Source organism: Dermacentor silvarum, chromosome 3 (assembly GCF_013339745.2).
Source record: "Dermacentor silvarum isolate Dsil-2018 chromosome 3, BIME_Dsil_1.4, whole genome shotgun sequence".
NCBI lineage: Eukaryota > Metazoa > Arthropoda > Arachnida > Ixodida > Ixodidae > Dermacentor > Dermacentor silvarum.
This window is the reverse complement of record NC_051156.1, coordinates 179,630,611-179,651,812: the sequence shown is the minus strand read 5'-3', so window position 1 is coordinate 179,651,812 and position 21,202 is coordinate 179,630,611. Positions and strand designations below refer to the sequence as shown.

The 21,202-nt window shown below is 47.4% G+C and overlaps 1 protein-coding gene across 1 annotated transcript in view; it reads right to left on the bottom strand.

The window, feature by feature from the left end:
- The window catches only part of LOC119445054 (mucin-2), a 142,183-nt gene that overhangs the window by 30,431 nt on the left and 90,550 nt on the right, over positions 1 to 21,202 (bottom strand). Inside the window, 2 exon segments of the mRNA XM_049664854.1 lie at positions 10,584 to 10,817; positions 15,038 to 15,076. Coding sequence (XP_049520811.1) covers positions 10,584 to 10,817; positions 15,038 to 15,076 — 273 coding nt within the window.

The following is a 21,202-nucleotide window of genomic DNA, read 5'->3' as shown; positions in this document are numbered from 1 at the left end:
ATGTTGAAGCGCATTTCACATATCGTAGAACTTCATGTGCGCCAGTGCCGGTCAAACGAAACATGTACGCGCCATAACCTACGTATCTGCAGTAATACCTTGATGAAATTGGATTTCTCGATATAAGATATAATGACACACATTTCTTCTTTATTAGAGTGGCAACAATCTCGGAACAGCACTGAATATGTAATAACGACACTTTGTAGTTCTAATGCGAAAGAAAATTATTATACAGGAACGGTAAACGAAACGCCTTCACAAGCGTATCGAAACAGAAGTCTTGCATCACTGTTGACGATGCTGCTGCCGCTGCTGCTTCAGGCAAATCTACCCACGCCATTGAGGGGCATGAAATGAAAGCTCGTCGACCATGAGGGGCAAGTTCTGACCCTTCACATATGCCTGTTATACACGCTAACCACATTCCGCATTTTCAAATGACGTTAAACCCCGTAATGTTTCTTTAATCTTCATCAATGTTTTCTAAGAGTTAACCGCGCAGGTGTCGTATGTGACGGAAAGAGGACCCGCGTTAACGAAAGTGAAAGGCAGCCTTCCGCTGTCCGCACTGGTTAGCATGTCAAGGACAGCACCACGCCTGACACCCCGTTGCTGCCTGGAATATTCCGTCGGAATTCGTCGAAGAGAGAAAAACGAGGATATAACATAACTGGCGTGCCAAGCAGAGGAACTATATATATATATAAACGGGAGAAGGAGCAGGAGGTGGTGGTTTCGCGTGATCCTCGTGAATTAGAAATCGCACGCCGTCGCCGTTGCTGTGGTCTCGCCCTTTTCATATACGTACGTATGGGCGTCTCCCCCCACCAAAAAAAAAAAAAAAAGAAAACCGTTGACAAGGTCGATAGGTCACGACTTCGGACAGATAGACTTTCGCTCGAGCAGGTTAGCAAAAATAAACAAGCTTTCGGGGGGAGGCACTTTCGATGAACTGTATCGAGAGGCCTGCGCGAACGTTTCGGAGATGTACGCGGTCCGAAGGAACGAGGAAGAAGACGAGATTCGAGCAAAGATAGGCGCGACGGTGCCAATCTTTCGCAAATTATACACGGGAGCACCTGTTAGATGCCAGCAGCCTTGAAAAGACGTCGCCTTTATCTCACCGCGGCGGCGCGGTCTGCGTGCGAAAGAAGGCCCATAGCGGGAAACGAGCGCGCCCATGGGCAGCCTGCGCGCGTGTTCTGTCGACTTATGATCTTCGTGGCTCGGCTTAGAGATGAGGTGCGCATATGACGAGCACTGGAGCGGCAGTACGCGTTCCTCTGTGTATCTCTAACAATGAAGCCCTGTATGCAATAGGTTTGCAATAGGTTTGCAATAGATAAACGGTGCTGTTGAAAGAGACATGGACGCTACTTAAAAAAAAAAAGAAAAAAAAAAGGGCGCAGACTGCAGAGGTACGCGAACACACAGCTTCTGATTGCTACTTGCCGCTACCATTTACATAGCCCTAGAACAGGGAAGATGCGCGTCATAGAAAAAGAAATCAAGGCCTATCATCCCGCGCACGCGCGCTTTGTTATCTCGTTCGGTAGTTGAAGTTGCGTCTTCGGAAATTCGATGTCCTTCTTTGACATTGCCACAGGTGGTTATTTCCATTGTTATCTCGACAACAGACCACAAAGTCGTCGACCTTGTGGAGCGGCTTCCTGTTCCGGGTTTCCGTCCTTTTTCTACTTCTTCCTTTCTTTTACTGGTATTTTCGGAACTCAGTGTGATCTTGGGTATGAGAGCCGCTAATGAATCTCATTACAACACCGGTGAGAAACTCGCCGTGTTGAGAAAACAAGACTGTTAATCATAGAATGACGAAATGGTTGTTGTCACGCTCGTGCCTTTAGCGCTGAGCGAATATAACTCGATGTTCATTGAGGGAACAATCGTGACGAACAGAGTCCACCATATTATAGGGACTCGTTATTATTTCCTGCTTCTGTAAATGGGCTCTATACCCTACTTAGCCTTGACTGCTTTTTTTTCTGTTTTTTTTTTGCACGCTGAGCTCACTTGGAAAAGCACAGCAAACTCATCGAGCCTCCTAGTTATTTCCTCTATGTCTCGTTCTTTTTGCCTCCTTGGGTAATATTCAAGACTTTCATTGTGTGAAGTCACGTAATGGTGCAATAAACCACTCTAAAACACCGTGTCATTGATCCCCTTCTCCACTGCATGTTAGATAACTTTCAATAGCGGCCAGTCTAGCTTATAGCTATGTAAACCGCGCAGGATTCATGCACTTTATTTTTGTATGTAGCAAATCTATCCTATTACATTCGACTGCAATATATATTTCTTTTTTCTCTGCACAAAATCTGAATTCGCTAGCAGCAAACCTAGCGGCAAACCTAGCAGCAAATGCAAGAGCCGGTCTCCCAGTTCACAATGTTGCTACGACATCCAGGAAAGCCAGTGTGCCTTCGAATGAAACTTCATCCGTTGCAGCGTTCATTGGTGCGTAAAATCAGTCTTCATCTTTCCTCGGTTACGTCTTTCCTTGTCTATTTTTTGTAGTACTTTAATTACTCTTGCATGGCGCAATGGCGTCACTGTAGGCAAAACATTTTTTTTTAATTTTTGTTCCTAAGACTCACATTGGTGCTTGTTCTCTATAGCACCGAGAAGCTTAATGTACTGCGCCCGACAAATAACTTTGCACACCAATCCTGCATAACTCGCAGGTATTTTACTGGACTCCACCTCGTATTTAAGACATCTCTCTGTTAACTACATCAAGCGACACCGCGCGCGTAATGCCGGCGGAAACGCCTCCGTGAAAGGAAAGTCGCGAAGTTGTTGCTTGCGCTTCACGTCCTATCCGTGCGAGGCACATTCCAATTTAGCAGCCGCGTTTTCTTCTTTGTTTTCCCGCGGAGGTTGCTCCGGCGCAGCGCTTGGCGGCGCCCGCGTGTCCCTGGACGGCGTGAAAGCACGAAGCGCGGGATCTCTCGGCGTCTTCAGGCGTGCCTGTTTGATTTCCCATTCGTCACGTTTAACTTCACCTCCGCATGCCGACGTACCCTTCTCCTACTGCTTTCCTGTTATATACTCCCTTACCTCCGACACATTCTCTCTCTCTCTCTCTCTCACCAACGCATTTTTCTCAGATTGTTTGACCATATATAGGTTTAAGAAATGCTTTTTTTTTCTTCTTCTTTTTTCTTCTTTTTTCTTTCTTTTTTTTTTTGCAACAGGGGCGCGCAGTGTTCCGTGAAGCTCGTTGCAGAGCAGGTCACTGCGCGGCGCCTTCGTCCATCCGTGAATGACAATTACGTCGTGGATCGCCTTGTTCGTCCGAATTTATCGTACTCCCAGGAAATGGAAAAAGATTGGGCGTGGCATGTAATAGTGCCATCACTGACAAGGCCAAGTAACTCGATTAGTGTAGAACGATCAGCAGCACGATCAACGGGGTAATAAAACATTATTGTTTTACTGTGGTATATATATAAGTGAAGTAAAGAATAACAGGAGCCGGCACGTCAGTACAGTCCTGTTATGTTTTTCCTACGTGCTTCTATTTTTGAACTATATATATATATATATATATATATATATATATATATATATATATGTGGTCAAACAGGAGCGCCATGTGTCCTGAGGAACGCACGATGATTTGAATTTGAAGCGCAGAAACTGCACTATTGGGAATATATGTAGTGTGCAACGCTCTAGACGCACTAACTTTCTTTCGGGTGGAACGAGGAACACCAGACCATTCGAAGGGATGGATCATAACAAAGTCGCTTGCGCTAGAAACGCTCCGTTTATCTCCTTTTGTGTGTTCCAAACTCTGCCAAACACTGAAACTATCCCTTCTGTATTTTGTTCTCAGAATTGATTATATTGCTTCTCGTACTACGTAGACAAGAGTCCAGATACTTGTGAAGGCTCTTCCATGATTATCGCAGACTACTGAGAGTCCCACAGTGTCAACAACACGCTCAGTTTACGGCGGGAGCAACAGGTCACAATGCTGCCATGTTTGTTACATACTCAGGTTCCAAAGCAGCAAGAGCACATCATTCGTACGCGGTGTGTATTCAATACCTGAGTCAGCAAAACGAAAATATCTCTACAAAACCCTCGCGCGGAGGACTGCGCAGCAACTTCCTAAGTTAAACTCTCTTTTACAATATTATTACGCGCTAGAGTGGAAGCTGCAGCTGGTGTAAATCAAATAAAAGCGCCATGTTGCAAATACAGGTGTCCATGAGCTATATGTGAGCATGCTTCTCAGAGCTGACGGTAATGATATGATCAGCCCCTTTGAATCTTGGCGGCAGCACATGCTAGCAAGCTCGTTCTGAGTTGCACCTCCTGCTAAGAGCTCACTCTCGAGCAAAGTTTGTATATGGTCTCGATCGCCAGAGCACGCCTCGTGTTCAATCCACTTCAGGGCCTGATTTTTTTTTTTTTTGTAAAATCGATCATGCACACTTGTCCAGCTCACACAACCTCCACACACAACACTCGCTTCCAGTAATGGGTTTCTCCCTTTCAGTTTCCGCCCAGCCTTCTCTCTTTCAATACCACCGACGCAACAGTGCTTTGTGGAACACTACAGGATGTAGTACATGAAAAAGGTGCAGCATCTTCTTCCATTGCGCCCTGATGTGCAGCCGTCGAACAAGGCGTAAGCTCTGCAAACTCTCTCTCTCTCTTTCTCTCTCTATCGACTGTGCTTCCAATGCTGCCGAGATGCTTATCTAAGGGCACGGCCACGTTTCCTTTTAGATACCTTCTCGTGCGCGCGCTCGCGCGCCCGACCGAACGCGGGGCGTTCGAAAGTTTGGCGTGGCGTGTCCGGTACGAATTTATGGCCCCCTCTTTCTCTCTCCTTTTCTTTCTTCGATCCTTTCCTCCTTTCTTCTCCTCGCTCGCCTCGCCCTGGGGCCTATATCCTGGCGGCGGCGAGGGTTAACAGAAAAGAGCATTGACCTTCAAAGTCCACGTCCCTCCATTACGCACAACCGGTGAAAAAAAGGGGGCGGGGGGCTAGAGGGGAAAGAGCTCGGAGAAGAAGCTGTTGCCAGTTCGCCAGGCTCCGGTTAAGCGTCTTGACCGGCGGCGCGGTTCGGGTCAGTGCAACAGTCTTTATCGAGTGGCGCCTGCAATTAACGAGGAGCGCGCATATTCCTAAACACGCTGGCTTACTCGTGGCGCACCAGCGCCTGAGCGTCGCGTTTTATTGCCCCAGAGAAAGGAGTCTGTTTCTAAGCTAATCCCCTCCTCCCCGTCCGATCCGAACCCTCCGTGCGCTCCCCCTCCTCCAATATGCTCTTGTTTTTGCGTCTGCCGGGACGTCCTGTTATAGGGTAGCGGATGCGCGCTTAACCTGTAGACACTTGTTTTTATTTCGTAGTCTTGCACATCATGCACCACTGGCCTCGCTTCATAGGGACGGTCGTTCACTGGTGAACTGGGTGAGAACCGCAGGCGTTGGTGCGGCGTTTTACTGCTTTCTATTGCAGAGGCTGCTTTCTTGTGGTACTGAAAGAACTTTTAATAGTCGGGCCGGTTTATTCATGTTAGTATAACTAAGAAAAACGCTCGTGCCCTAGAGCAGGGACTGTGCGCGGTAAGCCTTGCTCTGGCAACGTGTAACAGAATGTGCTGCAAGTCCAGCGGTTGCCTAGCGTTCTGCTTGTTCTGTCTGCGCATTTCTTAACTCGTATTTTGTCGTAGACATTTATAATGCATCGAGACAAAGAAAGAAAGAAACAAAGAAAGTCTGGCACCACAAGAACGTGCGCAAAGACATAATTAACTTCAAATCAAATTCCTTCTTTTTTATTCATGCGTAACACTGGCTAGATGCTTGCATTTCGCCCCTTTTTCGATAATAATAAATTCTTCGCTACGATTCTTGCAGCAGGCTGAGAGGCCGACACATTTCTTTGCAAAACATTACGTTGATGGTATCTCGATCGCTTCTTAGGCATCAGGCTAAGGTACGTCAATATTTTAACCGTTCACGTTGTTTTGCTCTTCTTGGTAAATAACGTCTACGTCTTGCTCAGTGAAACAACGTGTTATTACTTAACAAAAAAGCAGCAGCGGCATCAACACTGTCACCAGCACTTTCACGCAGCAATAATGCGCTGCGTGACCACTTTTTCGGCAATGACACTAGGCTGTGAAGGCGTTTTCGAGAGAGTAAGCGAATAGCAGACAATCTCGTGATATAAATTTCTATCATTGGTAATAATGACATTCTCAGAGATTTGGAGAATCACAGGTCTTGCCATAAGAAATTCTGACATAATTTTTTTTGCACACACATGCGCAAATAGAAAAATACACTCTTGAGCACTTTAATTTCTCGGAAATACAAAACATTCATAGACGCTGAATTCATGAACACTTCAACACTAATGTACCATAACACTGCATCAGTCACAGTGTAGCAACTAGATGCAACAGAAAAAGTTGCACTTGTGGAAATGCAGCATCGCTGTAGCAGTTGTTTTGCTGAAGCCACTCACGTTAGCTCACAGACGTCCTCGTGTCATAAAGCACATCCTGCTATCTGTTTCACTAACCTATGCGTTAAGCTACGAGATGGTTCAAGAACCGTGCGCGGCAACTCCATTCCGTGCACGGATTCTTTTCCACAACATCTTTTTTCTCAGCTGTGTTGCTCATCATGTTAACGGTAACGTACACTCGTCAACCTCTCATTATGGCCTGGGTCGTGTGATGCAAAACTCAGGCCAAGGCGCTGTCTCTCAAAAGTGTTGTAGCGTCTATTTTGCGAAACGACCAGCATGAAAAGACTGCCTACTAAACATCAAATTCGAGAATCAAATCATATGTGAAGCTTTCGGCTAACAAAAAAAAATTATATTGTAGAGAGGCCATACAACGTTGAGTTAATATAGTTGCTACGAACATTTTACACTTACGTGCAATCTCGAACCCGTTTACAAATCGCTGAAGGTTGCTAGCAAGTCTAAGCAAAATGAAAAAAAAAATTCCTGCTATTAAAGTACGTACGTAAGTAGTCAGATTTGGTTTTCCTGACAGTTCTTCGCAATTATGGCGATGATAAGACACCGCAAATAAATAATGCAACAACGAATGATAAGACGACATCGTAATTATCGTATAAACTGTTTAAATTTAATTTAGGTTCTCTTTTGTCACACTCGTTTCCTTGCACTGTTCTGCCACCGTGAATACATATGGAATCCTCAAACTTTCTGAACTTCTTCACACGGGGTCCGCCGCTTAGGCAGTGGTGTTTCAGCAAAACAACCGCCCACGACTTGCATGGCAGGGTCGCTCTTAAATGTTCAGTACGATTTTGCAACCACACATCGTATCTTCCGACTAGTCCTAGGTTGGCAGTGCAATGTTCATGCAGAGCGGGGAACTGATTCTCTTCGTTGTGCCTTGGGTTAACACATGTGCGGGGAACCGCAAGCTCAGGGAAGTGACCTGTCTCGTGCAAAACTATCGAACTCGGCTGAAAAAACAAAAACATGCCATGTTAACCCTGGACACATGCACATGCGTGACTAGCGTGGAACATTCTTTTCGCCTGTCAACCAGGTCGAATGGTTAGCTGAACTGCAAGTACGTCATGGTCGTTAACTGTCCATCATGCACGATGGCAATGGTCATACGCGAAAAGAAGTGTCATCGTTCACTCTTTAGTCTCACTAATCCGAACATATCACAGAGCACTTAGTATTGTCATTACGAAGTTGCTCTTCCGAGTGCATGTGCGGCGCTTATATACGAAGAGGTCTGAACTGAACTTTCTGTACTTCACCCCATCTTTGATTTCTCGTGCGCCTTGATGGAGTACTCCACTTTTATGGAGTTGGCGCTGAACGGACACGAGCGGACTAAACGTGCTAAAAAGGAGACTGCGAAAGTTCTCAAGCGGAGTAAATGTAGGAATCACGGGAGACCTCGAAAATACAGTTTTATATAGAAGAAGCTGTTTTTTCAGCAGAAATGAGCATTCAGCGCTTCGTTTGTAAATGTCTCACTGACTCACAAAGTGAACTGTGACGCAAAATGCAAATATAGAACTTCAGGAATGTCTGATGTTCGTTTTAATGTGCGTAAAGAAGACTTCGGTGGGGCAGAGGCTTCTTCTTTGGTTGTTTTTTTAGAAAGCTGCTAAATTCTGCACGTTTCCTGCCCTTTGTTTCTCTCTCTTTCTCTCTGCAGTTCGTGCATAGTTATTATCTTTTTTGCTCAAATAGTGCATGACGTTTGTTTTTCACTTGCTTAACTTGTTCCACATATAGGGTCAACATTTCGTCATGGTTTCTACTCGTTACGTGAAGCGTGATGTTTGTTACAACATCGCACAAATGCACGTTCGAGTATTTCCATCAGCGCAACGCAGTACCGCAGGTCTGTATGATTGTTGTTTCTTCAGCCGAGTGATTTTTTAATTGTGCAGGCAATTACAGGTCTTACACGTGCAAACCAGTGGCGGTTCAAACCTACGTGCCGTGCCAGGGAGGTGAACAGTGCACATACACCAGCTTGTGCCAAAGAAAAAAAAAGGCAACAAAAACAATAAAATGCATGCGGTTAGTGATGGGTGCACCACAGAAGATAAAGCATGGGGTGCACACCGCTTCGGGGACCACAACACTTTGCCGTAGCACACCCTTACATCTGGTACTCTCTGTCTCACGTATCCGGAGGCATCTAGCACTACTGCGTACTTGAATTAAAAAGGAACTTGTCATTAGTTTTCGAATGGCCTATGGCGTTTCTCCATTATAGCTACCATTATTATTCGTTTATTTTCATTACCAGTTATTATGCCTAATCCACAAGTGCAGCTCAGTTTCCATAGGCCATAACGATGAAAAACAGAGAATATACGTCTGGATTAACTGGCTTCATCAGCGTGTTATTATATTCTCATGAATATTTGCCTACACGAAGCGAACAAGTTGCATCATTATTAAAAGACATGCATCACTGAACTGAGCACGGCCAGCGAACGAAGTGAACGTCTCACTTTTGACATGGTTATAGTTCCATGTAAATGTCTGTGTCATGTCTTCTCAAATACTCGACAGCACATAGTTAAACATGAATGGGCTATCTTAGGCTACACAAAAACGCTTCGAAAGGCCACGCCACTTCGGCTGTCACCAGTACAACTGTAGTGTGTCGCGGTCAGTTGGTCACCCACGCTGAACGACAAGACAAGAAGGTCAAGGGCGTCAAAGCGTTGTGTTCCCGGAAGCCATCCATTCACGCAAGACACCGCCCAGGACAGGGGAAGAACAACCAAAAGGTCGGGGGAGGAATCGGGGGCCGGGATTGGTCCACACATTGACACCAAGGATAAGGGTTGTGCCCGGGATGAGGGATTTGCCAGGCTAACACAGCGAGCCGCATTACGCTCCTGAGCAGTTTGATTGCTTTTGAATATTCGCTTGACGTTTGCACAAGAAAGCGCGATCCACATTCTTTTAAGGAATAAATTCTGTGGTTGTTGTACTTAGCCCCGATGTAGATGTGATATAAGAAAATGCTAGCAGTTCCGGCTGGGAAAAGCATATTTTTTGCGTCTCATGGCAGTAGGTATGTACATGCACCCACTTATGTGGAAATGGGTAGCTGAAGTCTTTGTTGTTCGCAATAAAACAGGTTTACTGACTGTTGACGAAACAAAATGACATTTTCCGAACCATACACTGCCGTGTTCCCTGCATTTTCCTGCTTTCTTCTGCTGGTTTAGCCTTGCTTACTGCTGTGATTACGCGATGCTGCTTAAAAAGCATTCTGCTTGGTCGCCCTTCGATTGTGAACAAAAGATCCACAAGAAGCTTGAAACGTCATTCTCTCTCTCTCTCTCTCTCTTTTTTTGTAAAACTTGACCAGGCGATGTTTCGTTCAACACTTCACTGTGCAGCACTTTTGTTATGTTTCGTTTGTTTATTCCTGCTTTAAACATAAAGCTGGTGACATCGTTGCACTGTTAGACATCGTGTGTTGCGACTTCGTTGGCTTTATATATATTTTTTTGTTACTAACTTGACTGTCAGCTAAACGCAAACTCCATGACAGACACTCACAACTGTTATCAGCAGGTCCATCGAGAAGTTAGCTAGAGCCTATAGCCCTCGCGTAGTCAGTGCGGTTTCATGATTGATTTCGACATACCAGTCAGCTTTGAAGAAGTGCTATGAGTGATTTCAAGTTCAAAAACCATTTTCACAATTAAGAACCGTATGAATCTCCGAAGATTCTCCAAGTGCTTTCGCCCAATAATTTCGCATTTCGTGCGACGGTTGCAGAACAAATTGAGAACTATTCCTCCTAGAAGGCAATGATAGAGAATGTGATCTGCTCAGGACGCAAAGCGTCGCGTTTGCTTTCCACTGCTCCCCCAGGTGCAAGAAGGTGCTGGGTGCCGAAGGGAGAAAAAGGGGTAATTTGGGGGGGAACGGACGGCTCGCGCGTTTTTTTGCCACCGCTCTCAGGGGTTTCGTGCGTGCAAGGGAAGAGGTCGGGGGTGGGTGGGGATCCACCTAGGTTAGTCGAAGAAGATACGTGCTCGTGGTCCGTACCATGCGCCCCCAAAGTGTCTGGCCGCTCGGCGGACGTACCGGCCGGGCAGGCGATGTCCGGGCAGCACTCGCCGGGCCGCTTGGTCACCGTGCAGTCGTCGCCCAGCTGCTTGACGTAGGGACAGACGCGCAGGTAGCACATGAGCATGCTGCTCACACACGTGCAGTTCAGGCACGCCTCGTTCGTCTCGATCTGCTCGCCGTTCTCGTAGTGCTTCAGCATGAAGTAGCAACCTGCAGCAGCAGCAGCAGCAGCATCGTAAGGGTTAAGCAAACACCTGCGGGACACATGCTATTAATAACAGACTCTAATGCATGTCCGCAAACCTAAAAGTACTACCATCTACCCCTACGAATCTACACATTATACACATGCTTGTCGTATGCACGGCTTTCGAATCCTAGTTTGTTTCACTTGATCCGCTTGGTTTTGCTTCACGTGGGCAAGAGGAAGAAATCAGGGGACGTATTCTGCGACGATCACTTTCGGCGATAGTATCGCCTAGGCGACAGAAGGTTATTTCATGCTCGTGTATTCTGCGATCATCGCAGAATACACGAGCATAAAATAACCTTCTCGTGACAGCGCGCTTCATCGCTTACGAAGATGATTAACTATGTCAGAGTTACTTTTTTATATATACAAAATTGAAATAAATGACTTTCTCTAATGCCATCGTTGACATCCTGCTGGCATAAAGCGAACACAGTGATAGGCAGAAACCGTTGAGCCGTATCAACCGAATTGAGCGTGCGATGTCGTTAAATTATAGCTGCACATATCGAAACGCGTCACGCGGCGTCCGACTTATTCTAATCGCTCCTTGAATGTTTGTGCCACAGTTGGTTTTACCTGCACAAGCAAGCGATAGAGAGAAAACGCGCTTGCTGCTTCTACCGCCATTGTTGTGTCTAAGTGAGTGCAAAGGTACACGGCAATGGCGCTACCCTGGGACCTGAATTGTTACTCAGGAACTGAGTAACAATTCTAACAAAGTAACAAAGCTAGGCAACTTTTCATTGTTACATTGATTCTCAAGCTGTTCAAGAAATGTTTGCACGCATGTGATATTTTGGAAAGTAATATGCTTCAGTTTGGCGTTCATCATTCATTACTGTGATTCATCTTCTTTTTTGAGGTTCCATTTCTTTAAGTGTACTAACGTCAATCTGTTTAGGCAACGTGCCAAAATAAACCGTAGTCAGCGATCATAACGAAAAAAGTATGAAATCTCATCTCCTCGTACTTCGACTACACAGTAACTCTTTCATTGCGACTGGCTAATGTTTACGCGTTATCACTGAGCCTATTGTAAGCAGTATCAGATAAGTCAGTAGCCCTGTACGAAACCCAAGGACTTGGGTCTGCCCCTTATTTTTGCTTCCTAGTGTAGACGGTAGATGGCCCTGAAAAAATTTCATGGATTATTCGTTGTGTAGGCTGAAAATAACGGCTGAGTGTGCAGCGCATATATTGAAGCGTTTTTGCTGCTTACACAGTAGAATGTTGTCTTTAAGAATACCTAAAGGTCTTTCACTATTTTGTTGTGTCGCGGTACAGCATCGACTGTAGTAGGGCTATACCCTCACTGATGGCGAATGATAGACAGAGCCTGGGACGCGTGTTATAACTGCGCGCCAGTCATTGACGTGGGTATCCGTACTGGTTCGTCAAAGCGAGAGAAAAAAAAAACGATTATGGTTGACCCCCTCCCGCCCTTGACTTCTCGCCTTTCCTAAGAAATCTTCTGTTTAATGACGTCTATTTTTTTTTTCCACTCGTCCTTCGTTTCCTTCCTTTACCTTTCCTTTCCATCACGTCCTTGTCCCCACACTTTCGCGTTCTGCGACTTTATCCTGCAACTTTGAAGACTATCCGGTTCGTTTCCCACAGGCCGTATCGGTGCTTCTTTTCATGGCTGCGTCTTGTCTAACGGATCTCGAGACTTTCTCGAAGCCTTTCCTTACCTAACAAGTTTATTCGCGTCAGGCGTCGTTGGCTTATACCCTTCTGTTTGTCTTCGAATATTTTTTTTCTAGGCCAATACCAGGCTGCACGCTGGGGCCATCTCTGACGCTCATCCCTCGCAATTTACGGAACCGGCCACTCAATGCGCGGCTTAACGTCAAACGGGCGAAGTGTTCGTCCTTCGGCTTTCCGGCTGCCGTAAATGAACGAGCGCGCAATATGTTTTTACTCTCTCTCCGTTTTGTCGCTTTTGAAAGTTGCCACCAATGGAGGGGGTTTGTGAGTATTCAAAGACCCGTCAAGCCTCGAACAATGGCCGGCAAAATTAATTAGACAGGCGGGCCGCCGGCCTGCCTAGACTAGTGACTGAAAGAGCCGCATGGCGGCGTCCTCTGTCGATGCAGATGACGCTCTCTCCGGGGTACGTATTGTTTCGAAAGCCGCGCACCTGTCGTCGTTGGTTTGGTGAGAGAGAGGCGCAGCTGCACCTTTAAGGAGTGTTACGTCGTGCGGCAGCTTAAATCTGTAATTCGCTGGTGCCCGGTAGCGGGTTTGGCTCGAGCTGGGCCAACCAAATCAGACAGCGGAATATACGGCTTCTGTCGAGGAAGTGAATAATGAGTGCTACTCTTTGTTTGGCCTTTTGCTTAATTGCCGGGCTTCCTCTTTATACGCTTACTTGCGGGCTTCGACTTTGTTGCCATTGTTTGCTTGTTATTCGCGTAATCGTCGTGGTCGTCGTCGTCATTGTTGTAGTTCTTTATCAAATGTGTGTAAAGATATGTCGACGACTCTTACAACTGCTCCGCGGTGTAGAGCCATCGTAAGGCGTCTGCAACCATCATTTAATTGTCTTCCTTTAGCTTTGAGCTCATCTTTTATCTAGTCCACATGGAAACATACTCCCCGTTTTTTGGTGATATCGCCACTCTCGTCACGGTTCTTCTTTTTGTGTGTTGTTACAAAAGAACGCGAAGGCCAGTGACTGTCATTGAAGACTGGGTTTGCGTGACCTCTGCTGTGTTCGTTGAAGCAGCAGCGTTGTGACCCTATTTCGGGGCGAAATAATCTCCCTGTGTTGAAAATAAGATGAGCTATAGTGACGACCATATACGTAATTTCATAAAGGTTGCTAAATACGGGATCCTTCTATTTATGTTTTCCTCTTATATCTCTCGGGGGAAACAAGAACTGTGCTTAATTCTTTCGGGGCAGCAGGTATGGCGTGTGGCATTGTGTGTGCGTTGGCGTTTCCACTGGTTGGCCGTCAAGTTGTCTGAATTTCCGTAAAGGTAAACGTTTCTTTCTATGTTTTATAGATTGCGGTTAAGGAGGGGGCCTAAAATTTTATTATTGATATAATTTTATCCCATGTGTTTTCTTTTGTCATTCCACGGGAGCCTTTTTTTATTTGCCTTAATCTTACCTTCATGTTCTTGTTTAAAGCTATATACGAGGCTTTGTCTATATCAGAAAGGCTCACTGGGAACCATGGGTTCATTATGTTCCTTTCATAACCATCATATTGTGCTTAAAATGTTTTCGAACATTGGTAGCTTGAGTCCTTGCTCACTTTAAATTGCACTGCAATCCTTTAATATAGACAAAATTTGCAAAAAAAAAAAAAGGTATTCTTGAGTAAATTATGTCAAAATATATGACGTCACTGCGAACTCGTTCGAAAATGTATCGACGGCGTTGCGCCTCGTCTTCAGTTATGGCGCTATTTATGGCCCACCAAGCTTCCGCGCATGGTGAGACTAACCTACTCGCTACTCCAGACCAGTGCATGCAACTTACTTGAACAGACCTACCCCTCAGCAGGTATGGTTACCTGTTAAGAGGTATTTCAAGAGCCGGAAAATATATACACTGCCACCAGCAACATACCGTGACGACTAATACGTCAAAGCAATATCCAAAGCTATCGAATGCGAATGAAAACCGGTAAGCACGAAATCAAGTTAACGCCGACGCGCCAAAAGAGAGATCTAAGCCTTCTGAAACCATTCTTACTCAGAATGCGCGATATCTGACGTCAACTGTTTCTAAGTCACTATCAGCTCTCCTGTTTTTCTGTCTTCGGCTACGGCATCAGGTAACCCGTTCGGCATTCCGCTCAAGTGGTCTCACCTTTCGCGTGAATACCAGTGCTTACCGCCCCGCTTTCTGCAGACCACATCAAAGCGGGCACGTTTGTGCGAACGCGATAGGCCTGTGGCCGTATTGTGTTCCTTACCACGAAGGCAGCGAGTGAAGAGAAAGCGGACAAAATCGCCGCTTTCGAGTTACGAGTCTCTTCGTGCTCGCAACCGAAAATCGAAGATATCGGGTCGCTCTCGGTCGCGCTTTCTGCGCACGTCCGAATGTCCAGCACGTGATCGGTGGCAACTGATGGCGGCGATATTTTCCCGGTGTTTGTTTCTCACGGAAAATAATCCTTTGTTTCTTCTAGGAATATGGGATAACATGCATTCGCACTTACCCCTATCACGTGGAGACCGGACTTCTGATGAGAGTGGAGCTGAAAAAGAAGAGAATAAAAAATTGCCGTGAAGATTTTGTTTCTTCCTTCAAAGGCTAGATTTTAAAAAATCAAAGCTTTTACGCCCAGAACTGCCTGTTGCACAACTATAGTCATCATTCTGTTTCCTCACTCACTCACTCACTCACTCACTCACTCACTCACTCACTCACTCACTCACTCACTCACTCACTCACTCACTCACTCACTCACTCACTCACTCATGAATCAATCAATCAATCAATCAATCAATCAATCAATCAATCAATCAATCAATCAATCAATCAATCAATCAATCAATCAATCAATCAATCAATCAATGACAGAATGACAGCACATAGCACACGAAAGGTCTTTCACTGAGTTAGCCCATCCATAAGAGAGTCAGTTTACAGTGGCTCCAGGCTGACGTTCCTATGACAAGCAGTAGTGATTAATGCTCAGTGTAAAATGCCCAACACTTTATTGGTCCAGGAATGCGGATGACCCGTTACGTTTCAACGAGCATCCACAATAGCATCTTCTTTCGACGCACAATATCATCCAAGCAGCGGCTTTTTAGTTTTTGTCATTGCGTCACAATCACAGCAGCTATAGCTTACGCTCGCGACGGGAGCACCAGATTCAAACAAACATTCGCGCTGCGTCACGCTCGGTACTCGTTAATTAGACCCGAAGACATCGTCAGGCCCGTCATTCTTGTATTCTTTGTTTCCACTAGGGACTCAACCTCAATGCGCCTTGCCAACACCGAAGGCTCCAGGCGCGCCAACACACGACGGGCCGGCCGCGCCTGCAGCCGGCGAGCACGGATCACGGAGCGGGCCGATCGAATCGTTCTTCCGCGTGGATATAAGAGGCAGCATTCCTGCATCGCTTCTCCTAGACGGGGGCGTGCACACGCGCGCACGCGCGCGCAAGAACCGGCGAGTCCGAAAGCGCTCAATAAAGGACAGTCACGCTGCACACACACACGCACACACACACACACAAAAGATGAGATGAAACCAAAAGGCAAGAAAGAAGATTAAACAATAGCACCACTAACAGCAACAACAACACCCGGGGCAAAGCTGCCGCGAGGCTGACCACTTGGTGCCGCGAAACTTCACGCCGCTCTGCCTCTTCCAGCTCGTCTCGTTCGATCCCCTAAATAAGGCTCATTATCAGGCGCTTGCGCTGCGCGTGTAATATACACACGCACTGCACACGTATGTACACGGCAGCCCCGGGCTCTCACACGCGCACGCCCGTATACGTACAGCCGTTCATGCGCTATAGCTATACGGGCAAAAAGAAAACAAGGCGGCGCGGCGTGGTCAGGTGGGATGCCGGGAGGAGGTGGAGACACGGGGTGAGCGTCTACGGCTCCGCGGACTCCTCGTCGGCTGACAGGCTGCTGAGGGGAAAATTGCTGCCTTCTGAAAAAATCCCTGCGCGCGCGCGCGCGAGCAGTGAACGCTGATAGATGTTCGGCGGTGGCGCGGCCGAGCGCGGCTTGCACGAGACGTGGCGACCGGCGGCACCTCGGCGGTAAAGTGCTGGCCCGCCGCCGTCGACCGAAGCCGCCAGACTTGCCTGCTCGGGTTGTTGAACCCTTGCCTTGCACCACCGGCCTTGCTGCTTTTAAAAGGTGCCTGCACGTGCGGCCGCGCGAGCCTTTTTGGCGTCGTCGCTTTCTCGTTGATATGCGAGCGGCTTGCACGCGAACTCCGCGCGCGCTCCGGCGCTGCACGCGACGGGACGGAGTGCCAGAGACGCTGAAAGCGAGGTTGCGATACGACCGCGAGCGATACGACCAGCAGCGGCGGTGACGGAATCGGGAAGGCTCGAGTGCGCGTGCGCGGGGTGGATGTACTGAACGCCCGCTTATAGAAAACATCGCATCGACGTATACAGTTGACCGATCCTGCCTAAACCGCGAACATCACCGAGGTGTCAGAGAAAGTGGAACTGAAGTAAGTGAGAACCTATAGACGCGTAATGAGTGAACGCCGCAACAGGTGTCGCTGCGCCAGTGTCGGCTAATCACGAAAACAAAAGAAACAACAACGACAAAAAAAGAAAAAAAAGAAGTTTCAGGGAGGATGCTTGGCTTCACATTTTGCTAACTTCGTTTTACCTTCCCCTCCTCTCTCTCCCCAGCGTAGGGTAGCAAACCAGATCTTCCCATCTGGTTAACCTCTCTGCCTTTCGCCTTTCGTCTGTCTGTCTCTCTCTCTCGTGTCACTGTCCTTGCAGGCAGTTTATTTGTTTATTTATCGCTTGGGGGGACGTGTCACCAGTGTCCACTGTGTCTGGGACCTTCGCCGTGTCTTTCGGTTTCAATAAAAGGTTGGCCTAACTGCTACGTCACAATTTATTTATTTATTTATTTATTTATTTATTTATTTATTTATTTATTTATTTATTTATTTATTTATTTATTTATATTGTTTGTTTGTTTGTTTGTTTGTTTGTTTGTTTGTTTGATTGTTTGTTTGTTGGCTGGTTGGTTGGTTGTTTAGTTGGGCATTGAGTGAGCGAGCGAGCGAGTGAGTGAGTGAGTGCATTACGTCCTCTACGATTTCTTTCTTTCTTTTTGTTTTATGTCCATCAGCTGTCTTCTGTTTTTTTCTTTAAGTTATGTTCACCACTTATAGTGCCCTAGTCTATATAGTAGTTAAATGAAGTAGCAGAAAGCACATACTTCCTACCTCTGCACCTCACCTCAGCTAAAGCAAATATAATATAAGCAATGGCGGTTTCTTTAAAGTGTGCCTCGAGTTAGAAAAAAAAAACAAAAAAAAAAAAACGCAGCAGTACTTGGCAACCACCACTACATTTATGCAGCAAGGTCAGCCTTGTTATTTCGCATTACAGACTGAAATGGCGACCGATGACAGCGGGACATGCTTGCAGATGATGCCGATGCACTTGGTCAGCAAGCACTCCTGATATCAAACACTAGAAGCTTCGGCCACTTGTAGGAACAGCCACTTGCAGGAACCTGCGTACCTCTGCTGCCTTCGAACGCAGTCGCTCAGGCGAGATGCTGGCAACCATCCAAAAATGATGCCAATCTACGCGAAAGTGACTCATAGTAAAAAGAGCTGGTCCGTTGTTGCGAAACATTTCATCCATTCATGCCTTGAGGCCTAATAATCCACCTTACCTAACATCCACCTCACTGCGCCTCTGACATTGCGATTTCGGCCAGCTAGCTTAGCTCCTTTAACAACCTCCTTACGCAAACTTTTATGCGCCAACAGACTTATCTAGTCTCTTGTTGACATCAGAAACCGAATTTTAGGTACCATTATTTATAAAGCAAAAGCAATGACGTTTGGCGTCTCGGAGTAATAACAAAGTAACTGAGGTTAAGGATACGATGAACACTGTACTGGAGTGCTCCGGATTTGTTTTCTCCTCTTATAGTTCTTTAAGGAGCACACGAACGTCTCTGCATTTCGTCTGATCGGATCATGCGGCTGCTACTTTCTGAATTACGGACCTGCGCCCTCGTGCTGTCAAGAGAGTCCCACATGGATAAATTCTTAGCAGGCGAACATTCGAAAGAATATGAGTTATGAAGAGCACAAAAAGGACATGGGGAGAGAAGGACAGGAGAGGCGCCAACTTCCAACTCCGAAGGAAAATTCGGACGTATGCGCGTAAGCGGTCAGCACACACGCACAGAAACAGCAAGAATGCAACGTCCGCGGTTTCAGATCGACCGTCCAAAAAGCCATATATAAAACCCTGTGTTGTTTGCGATGAAAAGATGTCGATATGATCGCTGACACAGAATGAACGGAAGCCTTTAGAAATGGCTATTTACAAAGACCATGTCACACCTGAGCTTGTATGGTTGTTGTTTCGTGTGGGGTTTATGCTGTGTGCTCACTACTTACGCTCCTGGTTCAGCATTCTTTCGAGGGCTGGTGTTCCTGAAATAAATTCATTTGGAAGTGAACTCGGCGTCTGGTCTGTCCATCGCGTTCCTGTCTTTCCCGCGCCATTCTTAAGCTTAAAGCACGAACCAGCTGACGCAGCAGGGGCGTAGTCAGTAATATTCGAAAGAAAACGGTCATAGGGCTTTTCAGAAAGTACGCACACGTCGGCACTCGTTCGGACGCGCGAGACGCCGCGCACTAACCCCGCTAGCGCAGCGCTTCTCGTGCGGCGACTGGCCGACGGTGCGCGAACAAACGTGCCAGCGAGGTGAGGCTAAGGGCGCGCGCGCGCGCGCGCTGGGAAGGTTGCTCGTTTTGGTCCACTGCGTCCGGCAGCGAAGGAAGAAGGGGCTTCGGAATGTGCGCGCGCTACCAAATGTCTGCAGCAGCCGCTCGCGCGCCACTCCGGCCGCCCGTTTGCCGGCTACTTCTTCTTCTTCCTCGCGTAACTCGGTGCCAGCGCCTGCCTGCCCCGCCGCTAACAGCTCGAAGGAGAAGGCGAGGAAGAAGAGGGAAGTGTTGCTCTCGGTCTTGTCTTCGCTCTCGAACGGAGGTCACTGTCGAGGACGGAACAAGAAGAAAGCGCACGGCCGCCGGCGCGTGCGAGCGCGCGCCCTGTATGTACGGGGTGGCTGTAATAACCTGCCGCTCGCTCGCTAGCTGTACGCTAGCTACAGCGTGGCGCACGGGATGTTCTGCCGTGGCCCCTTACCAGAGGCTGCCCTCTCTCTCCCTCCCTCTTTCCAGCGCGCAACGTCTATGCTGCATGCTCAGGAACGCAGCCGTCGCGGCTTCCGGGAGAGAAACGGGGGTAGGAAAGAAAACGGAAGAACGAAGGCGGAATTAAGACGAGAGACAAAACGAGTTGCTTTGTCGCCTTCGCGCCCAGCACGTTGAGAGTGCACGCGCGCGCGCTAAGGAAGAGAACGGTACGCGGCCACAGTGCATATACGTGCACATGTACGCTCAGATGTGCGAGAGGCCGGACGGCTTTCACTGGGCTTCGCACGTGTCCTCAGCGGCGAATGAGTCCGCGGATACTCCTTCCGTCCCGCTTACATCTTTCAGTGTTCATCCCGGGTGTCGTCGGAATGTTGTCGTTGTAGGTGTTTTGTTGCCGTTTCGTCGAGCTGCGGATGAGTCCTCGCAAACATGCAGAGCTCGCGTGTTTCCAGCTCGGTCATGGGGCGATGTCGACAGGGTGTTCACGGGCAACCAGAGAGCGCGGTAGCTCAGCCAATTGCCCCAAGTTTTAAAGCGAAGCCTCCTGTGCCGTAACGTAAGCATTATATGAGATTAAATTTGTGACCTGTGCTGTGCATAACCATAAACATCGCGTGAGATTACTGCTTGTCTAGTATGTCAGTGAATACAATTGTACGCATAGTATCTAGTAACGTAGGATTTCATTAACCGCTTTACTATAACGCTTCGCTTAACACAGATTCCAACATGCATATTGGGTATAGTGAAATGTAAAAAAAAAAGAATGTTTGTTGTTTTTAATAACTGTAGACAAACCGGAAGACCTGCACATCAGACACACCTATTCCGAGACAGTTAAGAACTCAAAGCTAACCCCCCCCCCCCCCCCCCCCCACACACACACACACACACAACACGTACAAACATGCCGCAGTGACGTAAACATACCAAGCCTACAGAAGCTAAAAAAAGAAAATCAAAACAAACGAGTCAAGCAATCAAACAATTAATGCAAAGCGCGTGCGCGCTTAGCTTTGCGCAATTCAGCCAGAATAATTCTTGCCGCGACGCCTTTATAAACAAACAGGAAGGGAGCCTTCGAGCACCGGGCTTCACCCACATTCACGTGGTTTGGGCCAGGAACATCTTGACCTTCAAGACACGCGCACGCTTCGCGCGTACAGAACACCGAGGTCCGTGACCGCACTCTGCGAGCGACTATACACAGCGATATCTCCGGCGGTTAATTTCTGCTTGAGCAACGTACACGCAGCGGGATTCAATTTCGTTCCTTCCTTGTGAGCTTTACACGCGGCTGCGCTTCGCGACGTATAACGTGCACGCCGTGAATCACCAAAGGGTCTCACGGAGCGCGCATGAGAAACGCTTTCGCGCCACATCCGCGACATAAATCTTCCGAAGCATTTGTAGCGTCCCTCCGCGGCGGCCGCTTATAGAGAGAACCACGCAATTCACCAGGCGGCCG